The 27,712-nt window shown below is 45.0% G+C and overlaps 1 protein-coding gene across 2 annotated transcripts in view; it reads right to left on the minus strand.

Annotated features, from left to right (window-relative positions):
• LAMA5 (laminin subunit alpha 5) overlaps positions 1-27,712 on the minus strand; it is a 670,647-nt gene that overhangs the window by 98,147 nt on the left and 544,788 nt on the right. For both annotated transcript variants that reach the window (XM_069650738.1, XM_069650737.1), the window contains exons 60-65: positions 25,307-25,449; positions 22,019-22,204; positions 13,060-13,196; positions 12,079-12,235; positions 11,529-11,662; positions 6,300-6,462 (exon numbers count right to left, since the gene is read on the minus strand). In XM_069650738.1, the coding sequence (XP_069506839.1) occupies positions 6,300-6,462; positions 11,529-11,662; positions 12,079-12,235; positions 13,060-13,196; positions 22,019-22,204; positions 25,307-25,449 (920 nt within the window). The remainder of the gene's footprint in view (positions 1-6,299; positions 6,463-11,528; positions 11,663-12,078; positions 12,236-13,059; positions 13,197-22,018; positions 22,205-25,306; positions 25,450-27,712) is intronic.

Genomic DNA, 27,712 nt, shown 5'->3' on the forward strand with positions numbered 1-27,712 from the left:
CAGTGTCATGCTGGACCTCCTGTGTGACTTTTTAAAAATGCTGTGCAGCTTTGAGTAGCAGGTGGTTGTCTATGGCAGAGTCAGCGACAGGCTGATCTTGGTCATCCGGGGACGGCATGATGTAAATGTCAGGGTAGTCATAAAATTGATCTTGACTTTGTTTGTACTGGATCCTGCAGGTCACGAGGGTCAACAATATATAGGTCCTGTGAGTGGTCTTGATGTGTGTAGTGAAGACTCTGTGGAAGCGCTGGTTTGAGAGCTATCCAGTCTTAACACCTTTGAAGGTGGTTTCCACTAGTTACCTCTCCATCCTGTGCAGTACCTTGAGGGTGTCTAAACTCTTCTGGGTGCCGATCCATAAAGTCTACAAAGCATGAGATTCTTCCAATTACCCTGTCAAATTTTTCTGGTGTCCATTCTATGGACCTTGGAAAAGGAGATGGTGTTGAAGGAGAGGGTTCCTGAAGATAAGTCTGCCTTTTATGGCGTAAAGCCCCTGAAAGGGTATCCTCAGGTGTATAGTGCGTTTCCTGTGTTGTGTGGCATTTGTGTTTTGACAGTCAAAAAACTAGAGGATTGACACATTAGCGTCTTAGGGACCTGTTTATGAATACATTTCTGCGTTTGATGCGCCTGAAGAGTGTGTCAAAGGTTCTTTCGACGCGTGAATAACCAAAGTCTGTGTTGAAATATATTAAAGAGGAGAAGAAACCTGGCAGGAGAGTACACCAGGTATCCTATCAAGATACAGAATAACAGCCAGGTTGTTTTGTTTTATTAAAGTACTAAGAGAAGAGAAATCCAGGGGGAGGTAACCATCCTCTGGACTGGTGAACCTTATACTTCTGGAACTTGTGTGGAGTTGCACATTTCCTTTTTGAACATTTGTACACTACTCAAGGCCAAAGACAATTTCCCTTTTCACCTTGGAGGTAATTTCTAGAACGTGAGGGCCAGAATCTTACTTTGGACACAGGACATTTTGCTTTGCCCATCCTGACATAGGACAGACCCTTAGTTTCTTTTAGGTAGGGAAATACCTCTTAGAATAGGGACAGAGGCATTTTAAAAACTTTATATTTCATTTCAAGACGTTGCTCCTGCATAACGGAGGAGCTGTAGGGGAGTTACACAGAGATTCACAGTGACATTCAGATAAACTCTTACACACAAGGTTTCTTGAATAAATTAATACATTGTTTTATCATCAGTCAGTTAGAATAAGCATTCTTCAGAAGGGAGCAATATAAAACACCACACACCACACAAATATATTTCAAAACACGCACTCTTAGGTTTCTAAATCAGTAAGTACCTGTTAGGGAGAATTATCATAAATGTGCCAATTCCTCCCACCTTAGAGCCAACAAGCTCTTTTGCTAAACTTTGGGACTTTGAACTTTTTCATTCAATGTGTTTATTTCTTCGATTATGGAGTCTACCCAACTCCATAGACATCTTTTCATTTGTGTCACACAGCACCCTCAATGCAGTGGCACAGGGAAAACTTTTCTGGCTTTCCCAAGGTTTAAATACCTTCTCTGGGATAAACTAGTGTTTCCCAGAGTAAGTAAAGTGAAATGAACTTTACTAATCTTTTTAAATTCCTAGATCCAGCACACCCTATCTTACAATAGAGTGCTGGCGGTGTTACGTAGTAGCCCCTATGTCTGGAAACTCATGTAGCAGTCAAATGCTACCCTTTCATCTCAAAATGGCTGGTGGCGGTGGTTTTACAACGAACTACCATGATTTTTCCCGACCGCGAACCCTGGTAGCGTTAAATCACAGGAGCCATGTTTTTCAAGATCAGGGAGTGTGGGGGGTTTGGCAGTACTGGGCGTTCAGGTTCTCCATCCAGATGTCAGGACTCTCAACCTTCATGCTTGGTATCTGAAAAGTTGAGGTATATGGATTGGGACCTACCGGATGATGTGATGGAGGTGTACAAAATCCCTGTACTGTTGGTGTAAATTTTGCGATTGGTGCAGGGGACATGTTGATTCTTTTCCTGTTCCATTCCTGTGGTTTTGTCTTTCTTGCTTTCTTTGGCCCACAGGGGCCTTCAAGTGGGTACCATTAAAGGTTACCTGGTGGCACGGTCTATCTTTAAGCGCTCGTCTGAAGAAAGTTATTACTTTAAGATTCCTTTGATTTCCCAATTTCTTAAAGGGCTCATTAATGTGTTCCCACCGTCCCCTTTCCAGGTGCCGGTTTGGGATCTGAATTTGGTTTTGAAATTCCTGAAGGGTGCTCCGTTTGAGCCTTTGCACTCTTGTCCTTTGAGACTGTTGGCTTTCAAGACAGTGTTCTTGGTTGCGGTTACTTCCTCTCGCAGAGTGAGTGAATTGCAGGCACTTTCATCTAATTCACCCTTTACTGTGTTTCACAAGTTCCCTTCTACCTAAGGTAGTGTCTGATTTTCATTTAAGCCAGAAAGTGGTTCTTCCATCTTTCTATCCTCCGCCTCACCCTGGTAAGGAAGAGGAACGTCTCCATAGGTTGGATCCTAGGAGAGCTCTGAGCTTTTATATTTCTAGGATGTCCAGGGTCAGAGTGGGCGATCAACTCTTTGTGGGATATACTGGACCCCGATGGGGCCAGGCTGTTACCAAGCAGACCTTGTCCAGGTGGATTATCCTCACCATTACTGAACGTTACATATTGGCGGGTAAGGACCCTCCTGAAGGGTTGCAAGCTCATTCCACTAGGGGCGTGGCTACTTCCACAGCCCTACAACGGGGAGTTCCTATTAGGAATATTTGTGATGCAGCCACATGGGCTTCTATCCACACCAGTGTTAAACATTACTCCCTGGATACGATCCATGGTCAAGATATGGCCTTTGGTAAGGTGGTTCTTTATTCCGCTGATTGGGTACTCAATTCTTTTCCCTCCTCCATTTTCGGGTACTTCTTTGGGAGTATGTCAAAGATGTGGAATACGTTGGAGGACACAATGCATTCGAAGAACAAGTTACTTACCAGCTGGTAACATTCTTTCGACTGGATGTTCCTCCAACGTTTTCCACATCGCCCTCCCAACCTCCCCCTCTGGAGAATTTCCTATGCAATTGCAGCTTACGTTTCCGCAAGGCTATGTGTAGTTAAGCAGGTGTTGGATTGGTGTCACACGTTATGGGGGGGAAAAACAAACCGGCTATGGCCGCAGTGCGTCCTATTTATGACATCCGGTGACGTCAACCTCGAGGGAGGCCTTCGAGGGACATTGACCCGACGTCATTGACGCAGGACGCCCTCTGCCAAAAAAGTTTCTCAAGTACACAGCTGTGGACATTGCATCTCAAAGATGTGGAATACGTTGGAGGAATATCCAATCGAAAGAACATTACCAATTGGTAAGTAACTTGTTCGCCTATACCAAAAGATGGATTACCTAATACCAAGCAGACAAGTCTGGTGCAGTCTCACAGTGTCACCAAGTCTTACCTAACAATTTGTCACAGCACTCAGTCAAACTCAAAATGCACAATAATAAAATGCTACTCCACATTGTCTTTATTTCTTACTTTCACTCCGGGAACAAGCATGTAGCCCGCACAAGCAGCGCCCACATCGGGCCAGGGGATACGTTTTAATTTCTTTACATGTTATGAGTTAAGTCCGTTTGCTATAGTCTCCCTGACTTTTCCCACTCTTTCCTTTCCTGTTCTCCTTTGCGACAGTTCCTTTTCAGCCCACAGACCACAATCTGTTTGCTACCATGGGTAAGGTAAAAATTGCCCTACACGTGGACAATGCTCACGCTTTAAGACCATTACTGTTAGGGAGAATTCTTAGAAATGTGCCAATTCCCCTCTACCTTAGAAACCCCCAGATTTTTTTGCTGGACTTTAGGACTTTTTCTCTCATATATTTTTATTGTGATTTATTCTGTGTTTTTGACTTTGGAGTCTGACAAACTCCATAGGCATCATCTTTACATTGTGACACACAGCGCCTTCAGTGCAGTGGCACAGGGAAGTCTGTATGGCAGGGGCAGGAAGTGAGGGAGGTGCCCAAAACTCCATGTGCTTAGTCCCCTTGGTTACAGGAATGCACCCAAATGTGATTGGCCAGCTGGCTGTCCGGCAAGGACAGCCACCCTGCTGTGTGTTTGACAGCTAGGCTGGAATGAATAGGAGAAACCTGCATAAAAGGCGAGGTGCTTTTTGGCTTGGAAGGCAGAGTCGAGCACTGGTCAAAGGAATCCGAAGAACGAAGAGACACCTGCTGCAACTCCTGGACCATTGGTTTGCCCGGTAAAGCACTGCTGCTGTGCTGAAGCTCCAAATTAGCCTCGACTTGAGAATCCCTGCAAGGACGACTTCTCCCCTTGAGTTGGTGGGACCAATCAACTCTAAAGTAAGCCCGTCTTGACATCCTCTAGGAGCTGACTGTACTTCCTCTGCTGCTGTTGCTGGAACCGTAGTGACAGGGAGAGGAACACCAAATTGTGTGTGTTGCTTTTAAATTGGACCTGAGCACCAGGAAAATCCTCCGGACTTCTCTGAAGCAAGACTGACCAAGCATGAGCCACAGAGTGCTGGACCCCAGATGCGAGGAAGTCTGAAGTGGTATCCGAGAACCGCAGTGTTGCTGTCAGACGCGTGGAGCTGAAACACTGAAGGACCGCTGAATTGAAGTTTGCCCATTCCTGCAGCTGACCTTCCCATTCCAGCGCAGGAGTCCACAGACGTCCTCCCTCTTGTCCACATGGCTGAGGCTCAGGAACAACAGGATCTGCAGAGCTGTACAGGAACAGAAGCCAGCTGGAACCTTTTCTTCTAACCAGAGGTACTGTAAAGTCTAAGAGAACTTGCCTCTTGTGTAGCCTTACTTGCTCTCAGTTGAGACCTGTCTTGGTTACCTTGCAGAGTTGCTATAGCTTTGCCCCTCACAAGCCTCCCAGCTCATGGCCCTTCAAGTGTTCCATTTCCTACAAACATTTCTAAAAACATTGTGCAAGGTGTTTTACCTACCTGCAAAGACGATCTTCAGCTCCCCTAGACATTGTGCAATTAGCATTGGCTATCCTAGCTCCCTGAGAGAATCCTCTTTACCTTGCACTTTGTGCTTTATCTTTTCCTCAGGAAAGGGTTAAACTTATTTGACATTGGAAGATTTTCAAAAGTACTTACCTGTTTGTGAATTATTTGTTAACCTTTGTTTTATTCCTCTATTCTATCTTTTACACCAAACTCAGTATTGCTCCAAATGTACCAGTGATAAATCAATGTCCACAGTGTCCTAGTTATTTAAGTCACCTAATGGTGTAGGAAGTGTCCGTCATCCCCAATGGGCATCAACTGATTTGAAGAAACTAAGTGTGTTTTTAAGTGTATTATAGGTATTACATATATTGGTCCCTTCTGAAGAAGGCTAATACAATTGATTGGGAAAAAATGTATAATTGTTTTTATCAAGAAACCTTGAGTATAAGTGTTTATTTGAATAATGCTACTGTAAAGCTCCCACAACATTACTGCTCACATTGACCCCTCTTGAGATAAGCCTGGCTGCTCAGTCACACTACCAACCTATTGCCAGGAACTCAAGGTTATTGTAGTGCACCCAAAGGGTACTGCATACAATCTTGCCTAACGATTACAGTCTTAAAGCTAGCGCCTAGAAACACTTGTGTACAGCGGTGTTATAAATGACATCTCATACGGTCTGCACAGTAGACTAATAACATAATATTTACCGAATAGTGAGGACTCATGGTTTGGCCACTTGATGAACCCCTTTGCCATGAATTTCACCTAGCATTTGTCTAGTACTTACATGTTAGGATTTGTCTATTATACTACATTCATGAGGTTGTAGAGTATGGGCCGAATTGCACTTTGCCCATAGAGTGCAGTCTGACTGCTCAGCCACACTAACAATTGAGAGAGAATGGACACTCTATGGACACCCTGCCATTTCACAAAGATTAGACCTCACTATACCAGTCACCAAAATACTGTAGAAAAGCCTCTCAAACAGTAATCTACTGTGAGTTCTGGGAGATCAGGCAAGAGAAGAATTTGTCAGACAATTGATATGCAAACTTGGGTACACACTCATATCACTTGTCAACAGACCACCACTTTTCCACTTTCTTGCTTTGCTTTTACAAATGGCTAGTGACACTTACGCAGGACTACACAACCCCCATATGCATTATGTTGTGTGAAAATCCAGGACTGGACAAATCATATCCCTCGTGAGTCATTTGCTGACGCTACACAGACCCAGACCTTTATTGAGGAGGCTTGCCAAAGAAAGAATTGTCAGTGACTCCCTACTCACCTCAAACTCCAAGAAGAAGATTATTCCATTGTAAGACACCACTCGAACCTCCATTTCGAACCGCTTTCTACTCCCTAGCGGATTACCCAGTTTAATTTCTGCGTAGCCAGTTCCATCAAAGTAAGACCCGTCGGTCAGCCAGGGATCACTAGTAGACTTTGACCTGAGCAGGGGAAGTGAGAGACAGTTTATGGGTCACTTTCTCTTAGTTTAAACACTCTACTGATACACTGCAATACAGAAAACACATTTCAAGTAGGAATAGCCACTGCATGCAAAGTGAAGTAAGTTTAAGCCCACAACTTCTAAATCACTTCCCACTGTAGGGTACTGTAAGGGTGTCGAAGAAGGGAGCCGACACAAAGGTGGTATGATTGTGGTTTCAGACATTCATTATTGGAAAAAGACCCTCCCTATCCCAGTCACCTAAGAGGGGTTTCCCTGACCCAAACTAATACTAAATGGATCTGTCAGGATGTCCGTTGAAATCAAAGTCCACCGTCCTGTGTCACAACCTCCTTCTATCCAGTAAACTACAACTGAAGACTAGTATGATGCAACAGAAAGTTCCTTCCCCAGGAGAATGACTCCCGTCTTCCGGTATCCGGGTGGTGTTCTCTTGCACAAAAAGTGTATGGTTGAATGACTCTTCCCCCGGCGTGTGGGATCCACACAGTCTTTTCACAAGTCAAGGCACTGGACCAGGAGAATGACTCCATTGTCCTGGTATTGGTCTGCAGTACAGTTCACAACAGGACTAGGGGAAATGGCTCCATTCTCCTGGTGTCTCTTGATTACATCCCAAGATATTTTGTGTCATCTCCAGAAGAATGATGCCCTTCTCCTGGTATTTAAAAAGTTCTCTTTCAAGTTTCTCATCTTGATGTAGGTTTACCCACTCTTTCTTGGTACCAGCAAATCCCCTAACTTACCTCTGCTGGTTAATGGACTTATCCTTGCTAATTCACAGAGGAAGTTCTCCTCTGGTTCTAAAATCTCTTGTGTTGGGGTCTCAAACCCTTCTCTGCGGGTTAGTGGGTTTATGGCTGCCACTGCGGCAGGGACGTTCTCCTAAGATACTTGCTTTACTCTTCCATTGTCCAGTAGCTGCCTCATTGTTACTGGGACGAAGGTGGTCTACCCTGATGCACTCTCCACAGTTCTGTTCCCCAATAGCACTATAACTGCCACTGGGGTGAGTAACATCCTGTTGTGTCCTTCTCTCTGCCTCCCCCGTATCCCTACCATGTCTCACGTGCTTCCCTTCACCTTCTCATGGGATGCAGCACGTCACTGGTTCTTCCGGGGATGTGTTCTTTGTCGGTAGCTAGCTCCGCTTTCCTCATTGGCTTCGGCAGTCCTGGTGCACCTTCACGGTCCTCCGATCCTTACGGTCTTGGCCTTGCTAAGGGAACCAACGGTTCACCTGTTAGTGAGAATTCTCATTTCTGTGCTAATTCCCTTTAACCTTAGAGCCCCCAGCTCTATTGCTGGACTTTAGGACTTTTTAGTTTTAACCCTGGAGTGAGTGAGACCTTTTTAATCACTCTCTCATGTGTCTTTACCTGATTTGGAGTATGAAAATCCATATGTGTCACTGAGAAGTCCCTTGGATTTCTCTTAAGGTTTAAATACCTTTTCTTGGGTGAACTACTGTTCCCAAGGATAGTAAGGTGAAACTGATCTTACTTACCTTTTTACTTTGTCGGTCCAGGCCACACCATCTTATGTGGAGTGCTGGGGAGGGTGGGGGGGGGTTACCTTGTAGCCCCTTACCCTACTTTCTCATGTAACTTTTTTTGTTACCCTTACTACTTTGAACGACTGGTGGCAGTGGTTTACTTTTTACCACCAATGTGTATTTTTACCGCAGGCTGAACCCTCCGGTGCAATACAGCACCCATGGTTGACCATTTTGTCAAAATGACCCGGTCTTCTTTTCTCCCCATTTTCTGTTTGTAAGGTCTTTCTTGGCTTTTACTGTGTAAGTTGAGGCAAGGTTTAGCCCGTTGTGTGTTTTGCCTTTGGCGGGATTCAGCTCTGAAGCTAAACCCTGGCTCCAGTGTGTCTGGAATGACAGGAAGAGAGGGAGGGTCCGAATCTCCCCTGTCCTTTGTCTCTAGGTATGCCTGCACGAAACCAGTCCCAATTGGCCGGATGGCTGTCCTGTAGGACAGCCACCCTGCTGGGTGATTGACAGCCTAGGGCTGTGAATGAATGAGAACTAGCTTAAAAGGTGAGGTTCTTGAGACTACAGACAGAGTCAACTACTGGAAGAAGCATCTGAATAAGAAATCGTGAAGAGAAGCACGCTTCAACCTCCTGGACCTTGATGTGCCCGTTGAAGCCCTGCTGCTATGCTGACCTTTTTCGCATCGACAGAGAAGCTCCGGACGGAACAACTTCTCCCCTTGGGCTGGTGGGACAATCTAGCCCCAAGACGAACTCCACTTTGGCACAATCCCCGACTTGCTGTGCCTCTCCAGTGGTGCAGAAGCCCAATGCCAGGGGTCGAGTGTCCATTATAGAGTGCAACGTTTTCCGCACAACAAATCCGGCCAAAGGCTCCAGTAGCCACCTAAGGACACTCCAGAAACAAAGAATCCTGATGTAGAGTCCCCTCACCAGAGTCCAGTACCGAGGGAGCAAGTCCAACCAGGGATATTCGTTGTGCATCAGTGGTGTTTGCGAGGCGCTGAAACCACTAAGAGCCGCTGAATCAAAGAAAATCCGTAACTGACGAATTCCTCTCCCGAGTACTGCCACAGGAGCCTTCCAGGCGTCCTCCCTCTTTTACCCATGACTGAGGCTCAGGAAAAAAGGTCTGCTTGGCTGTAGCAAGGCGGAATCCATCTGGAACACTCTTCAAACCAGAGGTACTGTGGGGGCTTGGGGCATTTACCTTACCATAAATCGTGCTTTCTCACTTGAGAAGTGCACCGATTTACCTTTGAGTTGATTTCAACTCCCCTTGCACAGGCTTAACAGCTTGTGGTCCTTCAGTGATCTTTTTGAACTATCGGACTTTGTGAAAGACTTTATCCAAGAAGTGCATCAGAACTATCGACTTGGTCCAATTGACTTTGGCTGTTCTCACTCCTTAAAGACGCCATTCTAATCTATTGATTTTGGCATTGCTTGACCCTTCATAGGTTACTGTTACTGCTGGGAAAGGCTTGCCTAGATTTCATTAGAAAATTCAAACTGTCTTCCTGTTATAAGAAAGTATGTTCTAACCTTTCCATTTCCTTAACCCTTCCTTCCTGAAACCCACAGTCTAAAAAGAATATTGGTGTTTAACATAAATGCAATACTATCCTTGTTATCGAAGTGACTTCAGGGTGTTTGAGAAGTGTATTAGCATGTCCAAAGAGTATTCACCAACTTTATTGACTTTGTAAAGTGATTCCAAAGTTTGCTCGTCTGTTACAAACAATTGCCCTTCTTAAAGAATGCTCAACTAATACGGATTTGTAAATAAATCAATATAGGTGTTAAGTGTATTGACTGATTGTATCTGTACAGCTCTACAGCTCACATTTCCCTCACTTGAGATATGCCTGGCTGCTCAGCCAGTCACACTACCAACTTGAGTAGTGCAGACCTATACCAAAAGGTGGGTTTCTTAATACCAAGCACATAAGTCTTGTGTAGTCTCACAGTGTGATTGCACCAATTCTTACCCAATTTGCACACACCACCTTCAGTGGAGTGCCAAAGGGATACCTAGTATCCCCTTCACTCTACTCCTGTGACTTTTTAGTCACATAGACAATCTCCTAGTTATGGCTGGCGGCAGTGGACGTGTTCTACCAACTATTTTGTCGTTTTTATACCATAGCGGGGTGGTTCTTGGTTAGCCCTTCTTCTACCATTCTGGGAGGGGGAGGTCAGTGTGTGCGTTTTGTGTTTAGCAGGAACACTTGGGTGTGCCCACCTAAGCTCCAGAATGTCTTGGCAGGCTGAAAGTGGGGGAGGAGTCTTCCACCCCCCTGTCTTCCATCTGCCAGAGTACCTGAATAGGACCAGCTCCCCCAGGGGGTCTGGAGGGGATCTGGCTGTCCAGATTGAACCGCAGAGTGAACCAAGAAGTTTCTGAAAGTCATGCCCTAGGTCCTGCCGAGACTGCTGCGGAGGGACCCCGTCCATTGTCCTGCCTTCAGTCATCAGACCAAGAAATCCGTAGGTCGGGTCCTGAGCTGCACATTGCAGAGCATCCAGCACAAACGTTTTCTTCTAACCTTAGGTACTGTGGGGGGAAAGGTATGGCTTACCCATTTCCAAGAAGTCTCTCCAGAGCGTCGAGGTTCACCTAGAGGTGTCCAGGCTCACCCCTCTTACCTCCGACTCAATCTGCTGCTTGTCTCCCTTCACTGAGTCCTTTTACAGGTCTCCCTTGTTAGTTAACTTGGTCTTCTGTAACACTAGGGACTGGAAGAAATCCTCTGGAGCTCTTCGTATTCTGCTGCTTGTCAAGACTTTAAGCCTTCTCCGAACTGCCTTTATCTAGGGTTGCATTTTGGGACTTAAAAGACTTGCTGGGCGAAGAAGCCCTCTCTAGAACCTTGAACCGGGCTAGTGTTACACTAATTAACCATTTTCCTACCTTTAAGTGACTTACTATATGTGTTTGCAGAGTAAATGTATTACTGTATGAACGGTTAAAAACTGCAGGTGCGCGTAGTAACAGATAATACGATAACATTGTCTTTTCCCTTTCTAACGTTACTACAAATGTAACCGCAAACAAACACAAAAGTGAAAGTGCCCTTTGAAGTGTATTCTCAAGTATTCCAAAATGTTCTAGTGTAAACGTCCAAAGTATTTAAAGTGATTCTGGTGTATATATAAAAAAAATATATAAAATTGTATATAAATAAGTGTAAGAGTTTCTTTGGTGTGCATATCTAACTAAGGTTCAGTGTACTTGCCTACAGGTCACATCTTCCTCTTAAGATAAGCCTGACTGCTCTGCCACTCTACCAAGGTCCTGAATTAGTAAAGACTGATGCTAAGAGTTGGAGATCTACAAACCACTGGGATAGCTTACTAAAGTCTTAGTACCAGTAAGACATTAGGAAAACTCCCCTAACAGATTCCGCTACAACAGCTTTGGATCGGATCAATACCCACAACAAACAGGGCATTTGGTGAAAATACAAAATCAGTCCAAGATCCCCCTGGTACCCTAAACTCTTGCCTTCATAAAGTACATCTCTCATGAGGTACCTGCTGCAGGGCTTGTCTCGTACTGTATCCACGTCAAAGGCCTCTTCAAAGTTGTATAGACTGATCACTTCTTCATTCAGAGTATCCATCTCAATGCAGCCGCGGTACATGGGATAGTTCAGCGTGGCAGGGGGCTGCACAACACAAGATGAGAAAAGAATGCCTAATTGAAAAAAAAATGTATAGTGCCTCCTCCACCTCCCGTTAGAGTCTGCCAATCCACCTGTGCAGAGTTTTTGGCCAGCTGAGCCCAACTGTTGCACATGCTGTCTGCCCTCGCAGAGATCCCTTTATATAAATACAATTGTAATCTTTGACAGATAACCGTTAGGCCTATTAATTTTTGTTGTATCTGTGCAACAGTAGGAATGCAATGCGGTAGAGGTTCCTCGTAGGTGTCTAGACACCAGTGTTGCATCATTTGCTGCGATCATACAGAAATAAAATGCTTTGTCCTTTTGTGTCTAGGCACTTTGTCATGGAGCACCACCAGTAACAACTCACGTATGCTCCCTACAAGGAATCAGTATGAACCATAAAATATGCTTACCACAAAGGACGAGGGGTAGCCCCCAACATAGAAGACCACTTGGCTGGGATTCAGATTGAGCAGCCCCTGCTTGCCCTTTGCTGTGCTGTCCCCTTTCGTCTCATGCAAGTTCTGCTTTTTCTCCACAATGACTGACATGTGCCCATACTGGAGAATCCTGCAGTGGGAGTGGTGGGAAACGGGAGAGGGGGTGATCACATGAGAGCAAATAAGAGAAAGCAAGTTAGAGGAAAGTGTTAGGAAGGGGTAAGATGTGTGGTAAGAGAAAATCAAGCGGGATGGTTGCAGAATAAATGGAGAACAACACTTGACATTTTTAAGTGTGGACACTCACTTATCTGGCTCCTTCCCTGCCATAACAGCATCGAAACTCAGTTCGCACTTTAAATAAATGGTGGATAGATTCTGCCTCAGCTTGCTCATCGCCTGTTATTTTTTCACAAACATGACAGGGCAAACTCTTTCAATCAATTAATCTTCTCAATTTCTATTGCATAGGCATATCAGGTTCTCTTATGCGATTAACACTGACAAGTCCAAGTACAGTAACTGATGCAGTGTTTCAATGGTCTGCAGAAATGCGTTCTTGCTGAGAACATCCAGGAGCTTTTGCTAACCCTGTGACTTCAGGAAAGAGGGTCTGGAGATATGGTCATCTTGCAGGACCTCAAAGTTGTCCGTCAGGATGGCCAAGAGTATGGGACTGAAACATGCCTGTTTGTGCATAAAGTTCAGGAGCGGCTTGCAGCGCTTATCTTAACCTTACAACTTCTCATAATTTCTGCCTATGCTGGGCCATTATTCTTAAGCGCTGCTTGGGGATACTAGTGTGGACCAAACAGCCTGAGAAATCACCAGAGACCAGAATGTTTGCATAATTGCTCCATACTGGATATTACACCAACTGTCCATAGGCACAGGAATTGGTGTCTATCTTTGAAACCCATGATAATGGCCTATCACAGCCAGCTCCCATCCTACCTTTCGATACTGATGGTGGCAAATTGTTCGCTGATCTCCTCGTCAATCATTAAAAGAGTGGGGTCTTCATCTCCAAGCCTGTAGATCCATTGCACCTTCCCCTCTTTCATCACTACTCCCATGTAGTCTCCAGACGCCTGGGAAAGAAACCACAAATGCAAACTTTGTGAGTAGAAGGGCCAGAAAACATTCCACCAGCGCCATCGGAATTGAATATCAGGACTTTCAGCGCTTAGAGTAACAAGTCAAACTATGGAGCTGCCTCAAATACAATCAGCGATGTGTCGGGGCAGCCAGAAATTCGGGCAGCAGTAGGGTAAATCTGTGATACAGTCAGGCAGAACCATGGATGTCTGACATGCACCTCTTTCATGGAACAAGACTTTACTGTAGCAGTGCACTAAACAGGAGATCTTAGGAGGGGGTGATCAGATGAGAGCAAATAAGAAAGCAAGTTAGAGGAACCTTCCTGGGCTGCGAACCGCCAAATACACTGGGGCCTGAAACCATCGCGCAGTGCCTTATCTTCTGAAGATCGATTCCTCACGAAACTTTGGACTCCTTCCGAACCTCCAGAGGAAAGATTCCACTCCTTGGAGTACTCTCATCAGAGTGCTGGACCAAGAAAGCAAGGCGACTCGACCGGGCCGAGAACCGTTTATTAGGAAAGGTTCCTCTTTACTGCACCTTTCCTTCCATTTCTATGGACCCCCAACTTTTTGCTTTTCGTTTTGCATCTGACCTGTTCTTTTTACAGTGCAGTGACTTGGTTTTTGCTCATTGATCGTGGAAACTGACATGTCCTTCAGGCTGCCAGTACTGGGAAATATTGTTCCCATTAGTCTTGTTACTTTATTGCTACTTTTAGTAACTGTTTATCACTTGTGGTAACTTTTTATCACTTTACTATGCATCTTGCAATGCAGTACAATGGGGTACACTTTTGTTTTGCCCTAGATTAACACTCAGAGGATTTTTGATTACTCTAGGTGTGCTCAATGGACAAGCTGGTGGCATCAGGGACTTCTTACAATTTTTTGGTGCTTTTCATTTTAAGCCTTACCGCGCTTGGCTACTAACTGTGGCTGGTGGTCAAACATTGCCATGCCAAGAGATTTTTCACTTGTCCTTTGGCCATCTCGTCTTTTAGCCTTCTTCCTGGCCTTTTAGGGCATGGCAAATCCTTATGTGGACTTCCAGTGCCTGGGAAAGCAAAAGCTTTTTGCGGGCTACTGAAGGGCTATGTGTGTTTGCTGCCAGGAAGTAGGCTGGGACTGTCCATTCCCAATTGACATACTGGTGCCAGTGTGTCGGGGTGGAATGAATGAGCTTTGCTGCTGCTGAGGTGTGTGTGGGGCAGATCTGTCATTGTCTAGTGGGGGCTGCTGCTCTTATCTGGCTTTTTGGATAGTATGAGGACCCCTATACCCACTCTGGAGAGATCCTGGAAGAAACAGAGGGAGCCAAGACTCCTGTCAAGCTACAAAACTTGCAAGGAGACCGTGGACTCATCGGAAGAAGGCTTGGCGACCAACCTTTGCTGCTGCCCTTGTAGAGCCATATCCTGTGGAAGATCTCCAGCTGTCCTTCTTGGAGTGGAGGATACATCCATTCTCAATGCCAGCTTAGAGTCCTATGATTAAGAGCCTTCGGAAGTGCCCCAGGACTGTGGCTAACCAGCTCTGAGGTTGGGCTACCGTGATGCAGACGTTAGATAAGAACTGGTGCAGTTACACTGTGTGGGACTACACAAGACTTATCTGCCAGGTATTAGGTAACCCACCTTTCAGTTTAGGTCTGTACTACACACTTTGGTAGTGTGACTGAGCAGCCAGGCCTATCTCAAGAGGGGTAAATGTGAGCTGTAGAGCTGTACAGATGAAATCAGTCATTATGAGTAACCAAGTAACACTTAAAAGGTTTCAGTTATAAATATATTTATTTACACATCAGTTTTAGTTGAGCATTCTTTAAGAAGGGCAATTGTTTGTAACAGTCAAGCAAACTTTGGAATCACTTTACAAAGTCAATAAAGTTGGTGAATACTCTTAGGACATGCGAATACATTTCTCCTACACCGTGAAGTGACTTCAATAACAAGGATAGTATTGCATTTATCTTAAACACCAATATACTTTTTAGACTGTGGGTTTCAGTAACGAAGGTTTAGGGAAATAGAAAGGTTAGAACATACTTTCTTATAACAGGAAGACAGTTTGAATTCGCCAATCAAATCTAGGTAAGCTATTCCCAGCAGTAAAAATGTCCTACAAATTACAACCTATGAGGGGACAAGAAATGCCAAAGTCAATCGATTAGAAGGATGCCTTTAAGGAGCCAGGACAGCCAAAGTCAATTGGACCAAGTCGATCGTTCTGGTGCACTTCTTGGATAAATTCTTTCACAAAGTCAGATAGTTCAAAAAGACCACTGAAGGAACACAAGCTGTTAAGCGTGTGCAAGGGGAGTTGAGATCAACTCGAAAAGGTAAGCCAGTGCACTTCTCAAGTGAGAAAGCATGACTTTTGACGATAAGGTAAATACTCCAAGCCCCCACAGTACCTCTGGTTTGAAGAAAGTGTTCCAGCTGGATGCTGCCTCGCTACTGCCAAGCAGAGCCTTGTTCCTGGGCCTCAGTCATTGGAACAAGAGGGAGGACGTCTGGCGGGCTCCTGCGGCAGTACTCAAGAGGGGACTTAGTCAGCTACGGATTTAGTTAGATTCAGCAGCTCTTTGTGGTTTCAACGCCTCGCAAAAAGCACTAATGCAGAACCAATATCCTCAGTTGGACTTTCTTTTCTCCCTCGGTCTTGGACTCTGGTGAGGGGACTCTGGATCGGGATTTCCTGCTTCTGGAGTCTACTTAGGAGGCTTCTGGAGCTTTTGGCCAGATTCGTTCAGCGGAAGATGTTGCACTCGGTAATGGACACTCGACCCCCGACATTGGGTTTCTGCAGCACTTGGGAGGCACAGCAAGTTGGGGGTTGCGCTAAAGTGGAGTTCGTCTCGGGGCAAGTTGGTCCCACCAGCCCAAGGGGAGAAGTCGTTCAGTTCAGAGCTGCTCTGTTGATTTGAAAAAGGAGGTCAGCAAAGCAGCAGGGCTTCACCGGGCACTTCAATGTCCAGGAGGTTGCAGCAGGCTTCTCTTCACAATTTCTTCTTCGGATGTTTCTTCCAGTGGTCGACTCTGCCTGTAGTCCCAAGAACCTCGCCTTTTAAGCTCCTTCTCATTCATTCACAGCCCTAAGTTGTCAATCACCCAGCCCGCCAGCCAATCAGGACTGATTTCGTTCAGGCACACCTAGAGACAAAGGACAGGGGAGTTTCGGGACCCTCACTCACTTCCTGTCCTTCCAGACACACTGGAGCCAGGGGCGGGCTTCAGGGCTGAATCCCGCCAAAGGCAAAACACACAAAGGGCTAAACCCTGCTCAACTCACAGAGTAAGCGCCAAGAAAGACCATTCAAACAGAAAATGGTGGAAAAAGAAGACTGGCCATTTTGACAAAATGGTCACCCATGGGCTCTGTACTGCAGCTGTACTGTCAGCTGAAGCCTGCAGTAAAAATGCACACTGGTAGTAAAATGTAAATCAATGCCACCAGCCATTTAAAGTAGTAAGGGTAACAAAAAATCTTACAGGAGAAAGAAGGATAAGGGGCTACTAGGCCACCCCCCCAGCACTCCACATAAAATGGTGTGTGCTGGACCTACAAAGTAAAAAGGTAAGATCAATTTCACCTTACTGTTCTTGGGAACAGTAGTTCACCCAAGAAGAGGTATTTAAACTTTAAGAGAAATCCAAGGGACTTCTCAGTGACACTGACTGAGGGTGCTGTGTGATACTATACAAAAAGCAAATGCCTAAGGAGTTTGTTGGACTCCAAAAACAGTCAAAACATAAAATCCTTGTCAGGAAAAACCACAGGAGGGAGTGAGAAAAAGGACCCACTCACTCAGGAGTTAAAATTAAAAAGTTCTAAATCCAGAAAAAGAGCTGGCGGTCTCTAGGTGGGAGGAAATGAGCACAGAAATGGTCTTAAGAGCTCCTGATTATACCCAATCCTTTATTGTACAGACAGATGCTTCTAATACAGGAATAGGTGCAGTCCATGGCCAACTGGATGAGAAAGGCAGGGTACACCCCATTTGCTTCATCAGTAGAAAACTGAAGGACCGTGAAACAAGGTGGCCAACCATAGAACGTGAGTGTTTTGCCATTGTGTGGTCATTGAAGAAGTTTAGGCCATACCTGTATGGTTCTACTTTCCTTATTCAAACTGACCACCAACCCTCGAGATGGTTAATGCAAATGAAGGGGGAAAATCCTATATTACTTAGATGGTCTTTCAGATTCCAATTTTACCATTGAGCTTATAGGCCAGGATGCAATCACCAAAATGCTGATGTTCCGTCATTCATACTTTCTGGAGAGACCAAGAGATTCATCCAGGAGTGGATTAAGTCCTCTTCTCCCTTAGTCTGGGAGGTGGGGGGTGGGACGAGTGTTGGGGAGAATTTTCATTTATGTGCCAATTCCCTTTAACCTTGGAGACCCCCAGCTCTTTTGCTGGACTTTAGGACCTAATTTGTTGTCTGGAGAGAGGAAGACCTTTTTCTCACCCTCATGTATTTTTCTGTGATTTGGACACTGTTTATTTTGGTTATGGAGTCTGACAAACTCCATAGGCATCATCTTTTTACACTGCATCACACAGCACCTTCAGTGCAGTGGCACAGGGAAGTATTTCCCTGTACTACACCCAGCACACACTATCTTATAATAGGGTGCTGGAGGGGTTACTTCGTATCTGTCTAGTTTCTCATGTAACATTTTATGTTACCCTTTCTATAATTAATGGCTGGTGGCAGTAGTTTACTTTTTACTACCATTGTGCGTTTCTACCGCAGGCTGCACTTGCAGTAAAGCATCCATGGGTGCCCATTTTTGTCAAAATGGCTCCGGTCTTCTTTTTTCACCATTTCTTGTTGGAAAGGTCCTTCTTCAGATTTACTCTGCACACCACACCAGGTTTGGTCCCTTTGTTCATTTTGTCTTTGGCAGGATTCACTGGTGAAGCCCACCTCTGGTCTGGCAGAGGCAGGAAGTGAGGGAGATGCTTAATCCCCTTGGTTACAGGAATGCACCCAAAGGAGATTGGTTGGCTGGCTGTCCTCAGAGGACAGCCACCCTGCTGTGTGATTGACAGCTAGGCTGTGAAATGAATGGGAGAAACCTGCATAAAAGGCAAAGTCTTTTGCTTGGAAGGCAGAGTTGACCACTGGACGAAGGAATCCAAATAACTTGGGACGCCTGCTGCAGCGCTGAAGCTCCGAATTCGCCTCGACTAGAGAAGCCCTGCAAAGGACGACTTTTCCCTTTGGGTTGGTGGGACCAATCAGCCCCAAGACTAACTCATCTGGAAATACTCTCGGAGCTGGCTGTACTTGCATTGCTGCTGCAGGAACCTATTGCCAGGGATAGGAACACCAGAATCGAGTGAGTCTTTAAGTCGGACTCAAGCTCCAGGAAGATCCTACGGACTCCCATGAAGCAGGATTGACCAAGCCTGAGCCACCTCAACAGAGTTCTGTACCCCAGAAGCAAGGAAAGTCTAGTAAGTGCCTGAGAACCGCGATGGTGCTATTCGCGAGAAGCTGAAACCGCAAAGTGCTACTGATCTGAAGTATGTCCATTGCTGCCGCCGACCTTCAAACCGTAGTGTAGGAGTCCCCCAGACGTCCTCCCTCTTGTCCCCACGACTGAGGCCCAGGAACAACAGGATCTGCCATACTACAACAGGAACAGAAGCCAGCTGGAAACAATTTGTTCAAACCTAAGGTACTGTAAACCAAGGGGTACCTACCTCTTGTTGTGTAAACCTGCAAGCTCTCAGTTGAAACTTGTCTTGGTTGCTTTTGCAGAGTTGCCCCTCACAACTCTCCCAGCTTGTGGCTCTACAGTGATTTCATTTTCTACAAAGACTTCTAAAACATTGTGCAAGACTTTTTACTTACCTTCAAGAAATGCTTTTGCTCCCCTAGACTTTGCTCAACACTTGCTGTCCTGGCTTCCTGAAAGACTATCCTCTGACTTTGTGCTTTAACTATCCCTCAACAAAAGTCAAACATTCTATAACTTGTGTAACTGGGAAAGGGATATTTTACTTTGCATTGGGGGTTCAAAAGTACTTACCTGCTTAGGAATATTTGTTAACCATTGTTTTATTCCCTAACCATTTCCTTTTGACACCAAACTAGGTATTGCTCTACATCTACCAGTGATATATCAATGTCCACAGGGTTCTAGTTGTTTAAGTCACCTCAGGGTGTAGGAAGTGTGTGTGCAATCCCAAATGGGTATCTGCTGATTTACTGAAACTGAGTATATTTTTGTGTTACATATATTGCTCGCTTCTAAAGAAGGCTCATTTTAAGTGACTGTTAAATAAATAATTGTTTAAATCAAGAAACCTTGAGTGTAAGAGTTTATTTGGATAATTGTCCCTGTGGATCTCTATGTTACAACCCTATAGCTCACATTCACCCCTCTTGAGATAATCCTGGCTGCTCGGTCACTCTACCAACTTGTGTAGTACATGCTTATTCCAAAGGTTGGGTTAACTATTGCCAAGAGGACAAGGCTGGTGCAGTTTCCCAGAGGGCACTGCATACATTCTTGCCTAACACAAGCAAGACTCCTGTCCAGCTGTGAGACGTGTGAAGAGACCAGAGACCCGACTGAAGGAGGCTTGATGACCAACATCTGCTGCTGTCTTGGTGGAGCCCTATCTTGCTTGTGATATTCAGCAGTCCTGAGAGGGAGCTGTGACACTTGGAGTGGAGGGAACACCCATTCCTGCCATCTGCTCAGTACCCTGCTAAGAAGAGCCTTTGGAAGTGTCCCGGGATTGTCCTGTGGCTGACCAGCTCAGAGTTTGGGCTACCATGCTGCCGACGTCACAGTTCCGAGTTGCGACCTGGAGTTTGGGCATCCTCAGGTTGTCCTACAAGACTTACCTCAGCGGAATTTCTGTATCCTAGCTTCAAAGGGACCTGAGATTGGAGGGAAAGTCTGTGAGGCCCGTTGCGTCGCCATGCTGTGGAGACCACCGTCCGAAACAGCTTACCTGACCCAAGTCCAGTATGAGAGGGGTCCTGCATCGAGTTTTGCTGCATTTTTTATGTGAGAGTCCTTGCACCAGTGAAAGACACCAACTGGAAATCAGCTCTAAACTGCAAATCGAGGACTGCGACTGAATGAAGAATCAGAGTATGTGGGGTAAGTTACAGTGGTTCTTACCTGCCCCTAAACTCCCTTTTAAAAGTTTTCCTAACTTTTACAAAACTTTTACTATACTTGGATTTTACCATAGCTTACTGGCGCAAGCATTCCGAAAGGTGAGAACACTTCTATTAGTTAGAATACATTGTCCGCTAACCATTGGAACTGTTCGCTGGACCTCAGAGACCCTACCTTCAATTTTTCCTGCATCACAAACTGTCAGAAGCTTCATGAACTTTTGGGGCATAACGCCCCAGACTACTTAGGGAAGGACATTTGAAATTAGGGGTAAACTCTCTGTGGACCATTGGTGCATAATCTAATCTGTACTTTCTTTTACAGGGGTTTGATTTGTATGATCCCTTAACCAGCGACTGTTTATATGTAATCTATTATTGTTATGTAATATTTCTACCTGTTAATAGTCATTGCTCAGTGATATTTGGCCATAAATCATTAACTCTATTTTTATACATACTGGCTAAGTGTAATCTGTGATTACCATTGTGCTTACTCATTGTGGACCCTTTACAAGATCACCACCTCTTGAGACTTGGTGTCCAGCCAAAGGATCGAAAAAAATGCCCTTTTTTCGAATCCAAAAGGATGGAAAAAAAGGGTTGAATGCTTTATTTATATATTTTATAGTTCAGTATGCAATTTTTTTTTTTTTTTAAAGAAAATGGGGGGTTTTCATTAATAGAGTATTGCTTTCCTGTCTCCCTGGCACTGCTAGCAAGCCTTTCCTTCATGCATTTCTTCATCCGTGGACCTCCATCAAGGGCCTATTTTGGGACAAGCTCAACTTGAACTCCAGAATTTGTTCCTTGGGACACGTTTGCACAGAGTTAACACTTTGCCACCAAAGACTGTGCCCAGTCCGCACTACTGATCTCCCTTGGACTCTTTAATCTTACTGGCCCAGTTAGGAAAAAGGTATTTGCTAACCTGTTACTTCATTTTCTTTTCTTTTCTTTGAAATACGTATTGAAAGTTTTTTACTTACCTTATACATTGTGGCACCTTTTGTTTCACTAAGTTTACTTACCTGTAAGTTAAGTGCTATTTCTCTGTGCTTTTTTTCACATAAAAGATAATGTTTTATAAAACATGCGTGGACTGCTCACATTGGGTGTATATATATGAAATGTGGGTACTGTACCTTTTAACCATCCCATTCGACCTCCTGAGAGTTAGGTCTGGGCCGCTCTCCCCAGACTACCACTAAGAGAGCCTGGTGAGCTAGAGAGAATCAGAGTAACCAAGTCAGAACGATACACCTAAAGATCCTGACCACAGGGCATAAGGCAAATCTCCCGAACAGATTGACTCAAATCATGGAATAGTGCATGCTTCTAGGTCTCTACTGTGCAGGGTTTTGGGTGTGTACCAGCCCTCTCACCTCCTAATGTGAAGCCAGACTGCTCTGTTCATTTACTATTATAAGAGCTTGGACTGACTTGCTCACACTAAAAGTTGGTTTTACTAAGCTTTCACCAGAGAACGTCAGAAAAACCTCATATCAATATAGTATTCTCGGACTTGGCCATGCCCATCTCCTGGAGACATTGGCACTCAATGGTATGAAACATCAGCAAATCAAGGATATTTCGGGAGTGAGAAGTGCCTAACTCTTCTTCCCAGACAGGTACAGTGCGAGGTGGTGGTACGTACATCACGATTGCCAAGATAGAGGACGAAGTTCCCAGATGCATCCTCACTTTGACGCCTCTTCTTGGTTTTGAAATCAGGGTTCTGGATGTAAAACTTGAGAGATGTGTAGGCTGCGAGATCTTCCAAGTTGTTGGGTGCTCGCATTAGCACGCCAGAGTTCCCATTGAACTTCATTGGTACTTTCACCTACAGAAAGAGAAAGTAGGGACAGTCAACTGAAGGAGGTCGTAGGGTGTGCCCTCAAACAACCTATGCTTTCAATAGATTGAAGTGGGACAAATAATCACTTGGTCTATCCATTTATCATTCAAAACAGCTCTCACTAAAAACGCCAAATTTGGACTGGTTTCTTGTTCACAGTTGAAAACACCTATTTATGCATCTACAGAATGCCACACCTTCACATCCGATACATTGAAAATCTACATTTCTACTTCTCAAACACTCCTTGACAGGAAAAGTAGCTTATCTTGTGACCTATTCACTGCATGCTATCTCAAGCAGACCAAGAACCAGCCCGGTTCCCCTTTGAAAACCAATACTCTTCGGGGGTCTAATGGAACTTGCGCACAGGGCCTGCTCCCCTCAATTTAAGAAAATAATTTGCACAATCTTGCATATATATATATCCATATATATCCAATCTCTGCAGGGCCATAAAGATGTATTCCACTGCCGTTCTATGTTCACAGAGAATCAGCTGGCAGGCCCCTCCCATCACTGATGTGGGGCTCTGTGCAGACTGCATCATTAGGGGCTGTCACTTCATAGGCATCCTTTATGTAGTCTCCCTACTCACGGACACCCTCCCATGCATTTGCCGGTGTGTCTAACATGGACAAACATTTCCAAGCTCAGGAATGAAAATCCACTCTGCTAGTGCCCCTCTCTATCCGCTCCATTCCCTCCTACCCTACCTTCCGCACCTCTAAAATCTTATCTCTTCCATTCACCTCCCTAACCCTTCCACTCTACTCCATCCTACCCTACTTCCAGCATCTCTAATTCCTATCACTTCCATTCTTCTCCCTTTCACTGTTTGCTTGCTCTTTACTTCTGCTTTTACCACTACTCCTACCTCTTTTCCCTCTCACACCTTGTTCTTCTCTCTCACCAATCCTCATCTATAATGTACATTGATTAAAACCAGAAAACAGTAGAAGAAACAATGTGTTATCTAATGCTTGTTATAGCTAATGTTTGTTGTATATTGCTTGTTCCTCTTGTAAAGCGTTTTGGATAAAACGCTATATAAATTCAATAAAATACAAATACTAGTCCTTCCTTCCTTCCTTGAAATCCACAGTTGCCATCATCTTTTCCTCACACCAATGAACACCCTTGCATTACAATTTGAGCCGTTGCCTTCATATTGTGTCACCCATAACACAAACCCATGCCCCACCAAGGCAACCACTCCTATCCTCATCTAGAAGTACAAAGTCCACCTACATCATCTATTGCTACCTAAGTCACATTCACCAATCCCTTGCCGTCCCATCTTTCTTGACAAGAGCTCAATTGTTTAGCTCATTTAGTTGTGTCACAGAAACCCATTGCCCTGCAAAGAGGTAAACACATTTGAAGTCCAAACAAGCAGGACATTATTTTCCAATGTACCCCTCCTCCCATTACCGCATCATTCACTCCACCCATAAGCCATTAAACCACTTACTATCCTGACATTCTAACCCGTCTCTAAAACCTGTCATAATGTTCCAATCAGTCAAACCTCCTGTACCCCTGCAGCCCTATGTCTCACAAACCATTGGTCTACCTCCTCTCCGGAACCTATTTTACCTGCTTTACTAATCACTTCATTCCCCACCTCATAACTGCTGTGACCTGCACTCCTTTTTCTGAAAAGAAAGAAAATCCCTACGAGAATTCAGTTTAAGAACCCCACACACATCAATACTGCCAATCACCCTTTCATCCAGTACAGTTCAGATAATTAAATATTCATTTCATTGAGACCAGATTCCCATGCCTGCAACATCTGCGATCACAATCCTCCCTAGGTCGCCTCTTTCATCCTTACATTTCTGAAAAAATGAACATGTCAGATCAAGTTTGTTGATGAAATCAATCTTCAGACCTACAACCCAGTTAAAGTAAACTTCAGGCATCATCGGAGAACACTCCTACATGTCTTGCTCCCTCTGAGCTCGCTCTAGGATTGGTTGCACCAGACTAAGCAAATCAGTATGTACCTGACAAGATTCCTCCTTGGCCCATCTCCTGTGGTGATATATTGTCCATCGTCCAGTTTCCGCATTTCATTGACTCGCTTCATTCTTTAATAACAGCCTTTCCCTTAGCAACCAAGCAGTCACTCATTCACTCCTTAATGCATCCAATACCGGATAATCACTCACAGCTTAATGCTAATTCCCACTAAGTAGACATGAATTACCTTTCTCCTGTCAAACACAACCAAAGGCACACCTACCTCTTTACATTTTTCCCTTTATTCCATTGCGTTTTCACTGAAGCTCATAAACTTGAGTTATGCTGCAATAACAAAACAAGACTAACCCCTCTTCACCTAGGCATCCACCTGTCCATCCCAAAAGCCATACCAAAGTAACTTTCATTTAGCCCAATAAAACGTTAGTGACCAACAAAGACCGCAAGAAGATGGATGGACCACTGCCACTTCCTTGTGTCTCTGGCCTACATCACCCCCAGGCCGTTCCAACAAAATAATAATCATCACTTTTGCCGCCTCCTCAAATTCAACCTTCCATTTCCACTGCTCTCAGACACCAAGCTGACACGGCCACTGTGTATCATAACTGCCACCTACGATTTCAGCAAAGCTCAAGACTCTGATTTGGTCTCCACGATAGCTCCTTAGTTCTTGGATGAAATCCCCTTCAGATCCGAACGCGCACCCTCTCTCTGGTCTCTATCCTCCATTGTTGCTGGCCTCTATGGCTCTTGCCCAAATGGGCCTCATTCCTTCAAGGCCCCCTAGTATCTCCTACTTTGTATTCCACATCACCTGTCCTCTGTAGATCTTGGCCTCTCTTGGCCCTTGTCCTCCTGTCTCACACACACAGTCACGTCTGTAGCTCTTGCCCTCCGAGTCACGTCTCCTTTACAACCCTGGCACTCCACAGATACAGTGTCCTTTCCAGCTAGGGTGTTCTGCACAACACCTGGTCTACCTTGCCCAAACGCTGCACCTCTTATGCAATGTAGCTCCTGTCCCCTGTAGCATGTGTCTTTTGTAGTCTGTCCTCCAATGATCTCCTCTGTGGGATATATCTGCTGTGACCCTACCTTGCTGGCAGCGTTTCTGGCTTGCGAGATCAGCTGCCGGATCCGTTGGATGCTGTCAGAAATGCTTCCATTTTGGTGTTTTCGTTTATCCAAGTTATTGAGTTTCTGCAGAAGAAGCGGAATTGTGCTGGCCAGATTGGAAACTTTTTGTAATGGGAAAAAAAAAGGAAAAGCAACAAATCTCTCATTATCAGATGCTCATTTGCATATCACTTGATAACAATGACAGGATTGCAGGGCCTAGTCAGATATCGAGAAGCCATAAATGTAGACAAATTGTAGTTATGTTGAAACCCAAAGCAAGGCACATTGGTTACAGAGGCATTCATGATCATCTAAAAACAAAGGCTCATGTATAGCACCCCACCATTTCCCATTCTGTATGCCTCCACATGCTGCACCCCCATAAAAATATTGTTACTGGGTTCTTCTTGCTCATGTGAGGGGGGGTCTCTCTCGGGCTTTGTTTTTTAGCTAAGTGTCCTACTCCATCCCTTGGTGGATGAAATGCGTTCGACCTAACATAGCGGACACAGAAGGTCTGCCAAGACCTACAGTTTGCCATTAGCCGAGCACAGGTTGTTATGTTAAAGAAGTGTGTAGATCGCACCTTCACCAAAAAGGTATCTTGGCGCTAGAGAAAGGGAGGCAACCGGAGCAGAACTAATTAGGACTAGAATAGATAGGTTTTAACAGCCTTTCTAAAGGCAAGGTAGTTCGAGTTGTTCTTGATCAGCAGCGGAAGATTATTCCATAGAGCTGCTGCAGCAATGGAGAAAGCCCGGCTGCCCAGCCTAGTCCATTTAAACTTTGGTACCACTAGACAAGCAGCTGAAGCTGATCGGAGATTACGGCTTGGGAAGTAGCGGCTGAATTTTGTCTGCAGGTACTCAGCTTCATGACCATGGAGAGCCCAATGGACTATACATAATGCCTTAAATTCAATCTGTTTGGCAACCGGAAGCCAATGGAGAGTGCGAAGCACCGGAGTAATATGAGCCCCATAAGGGGAGCCAGTAGCAAGCCGGGCTGTCAGATTTTGCAGGCGTTGCAGTCGCAGGATCTGGCCCTTGAGTTGAGCCAGATACAGCAAATTGCAATATTCTAAAAGCGATAGTACCATAGCCGCCACCACAGGAGGGCGTAATGAGACTGGGATCAAAGGCAGAACATTTTTGAGAACTCTGAGATGGAAATGTCCAGCTTGACAGACCGCTGTAATCGGTTTGTCCATAGTCCGAGCAGCCGAAAGAATAACTGAGGTTTTTTACTTTACTGACAGGAACAGAAAGAGGGCCCGGAGTTTTGGGCCAGAAGGATGACACCCAGAGTGTGGGTTTGGGGGGACAGCCCACCACCATCACCTCAGTTTTGTCTCCATTTAATTTGAGCCAATTGCAGTTCATCCATTCTCCTACGGCCGCCACACTCCCGCAGGCACAACAACCCCTCCTCCTCTGGATCTAAATCAAAGCGCATAAGAATCTGGGTGTCAGCATATGAGTAGCATTTGACTCCGAAGGAGCGGATCAGACACACAATGGCCCAAATATAGATATTAAATAAAATTGGAGACAGGGAGGAGTGCTGAGGCACTCCACAGCTGAGATGATAGGGGGCTGATAGAAATGGCGGCATAGAGAGGGTCCGAGTACGATCCGCCGGGAATGATGTGAACCAAGCCAATACTTGCCCCGTTATACCAAATGGGGCTAAGCGGGATAGTAGGATGGAGTGGTCAACCGTGTCGAAAGCTGCCGACAAACCTAACAAAACAAACAGGTGAAAGAATGAGTTCCAAAACGTTTTCTCAACTAATACATCCATGAACTCTATCCAGGAGAAGTGAAGCAGTAAAGGGAGCAGAACGCCATGCATGACTGTCCTTGAGATTAGGAGGAATCCAACTGGCTCAACAGCATTTGGGAATTTTTCATTAGGTCCGTATTAGCGGTCCCAGACATATTAACCTACTTTGCTTTCAGGGGAGTTACCTGAGAGGGTCAAGAAAATCTGCTGAATATTGAGGAGTATTTTTTCTTATGTGGTGTTAATATCCAGGCAAAGAAGCGGATAACTCACGATTCATCAGCTAATGATAGCTGCCAGTCAAGCTGCTTGAAACTACACATGGAGTGTTAGGGAGAATTCTCAGAAATGTGCCAATTCCCTTCTACCTTACAGACCCCCAGGTCTTTTGCTGGACTTTATCCTGCAGAGAGTAAGACCTTTTCCTCACTCTCTCGTGTATTTTTCTTTGATTTGAACACCGTTTCTTTTTGTTTTGGAGTCTGAAATTCCATAGGCATCATCTTTTTACATTGTGTCAGCTTTTTTAGTGCAGTGGCACAGGGAAGTTTTTCAGATTTCCCAAAAGGTTTAAATACCTTCTCTTGGTTAAACTAC

Source organism: Ambystoma mexicanum, chromosome 3p, assembly GCF_040938575.1.
Source record: "Ambystoma mexicanum isolate Mex_15411 chromosome 3p, UKY_AmexF1_1, whole genome shotgun sequence".
Taxonomy (NCBI): Eukaryota; Metazoa; Chordata; class Amphibia; order Caudata; family Ambystomatidae; genus Ambystoma; species Ambystoma mexicanum.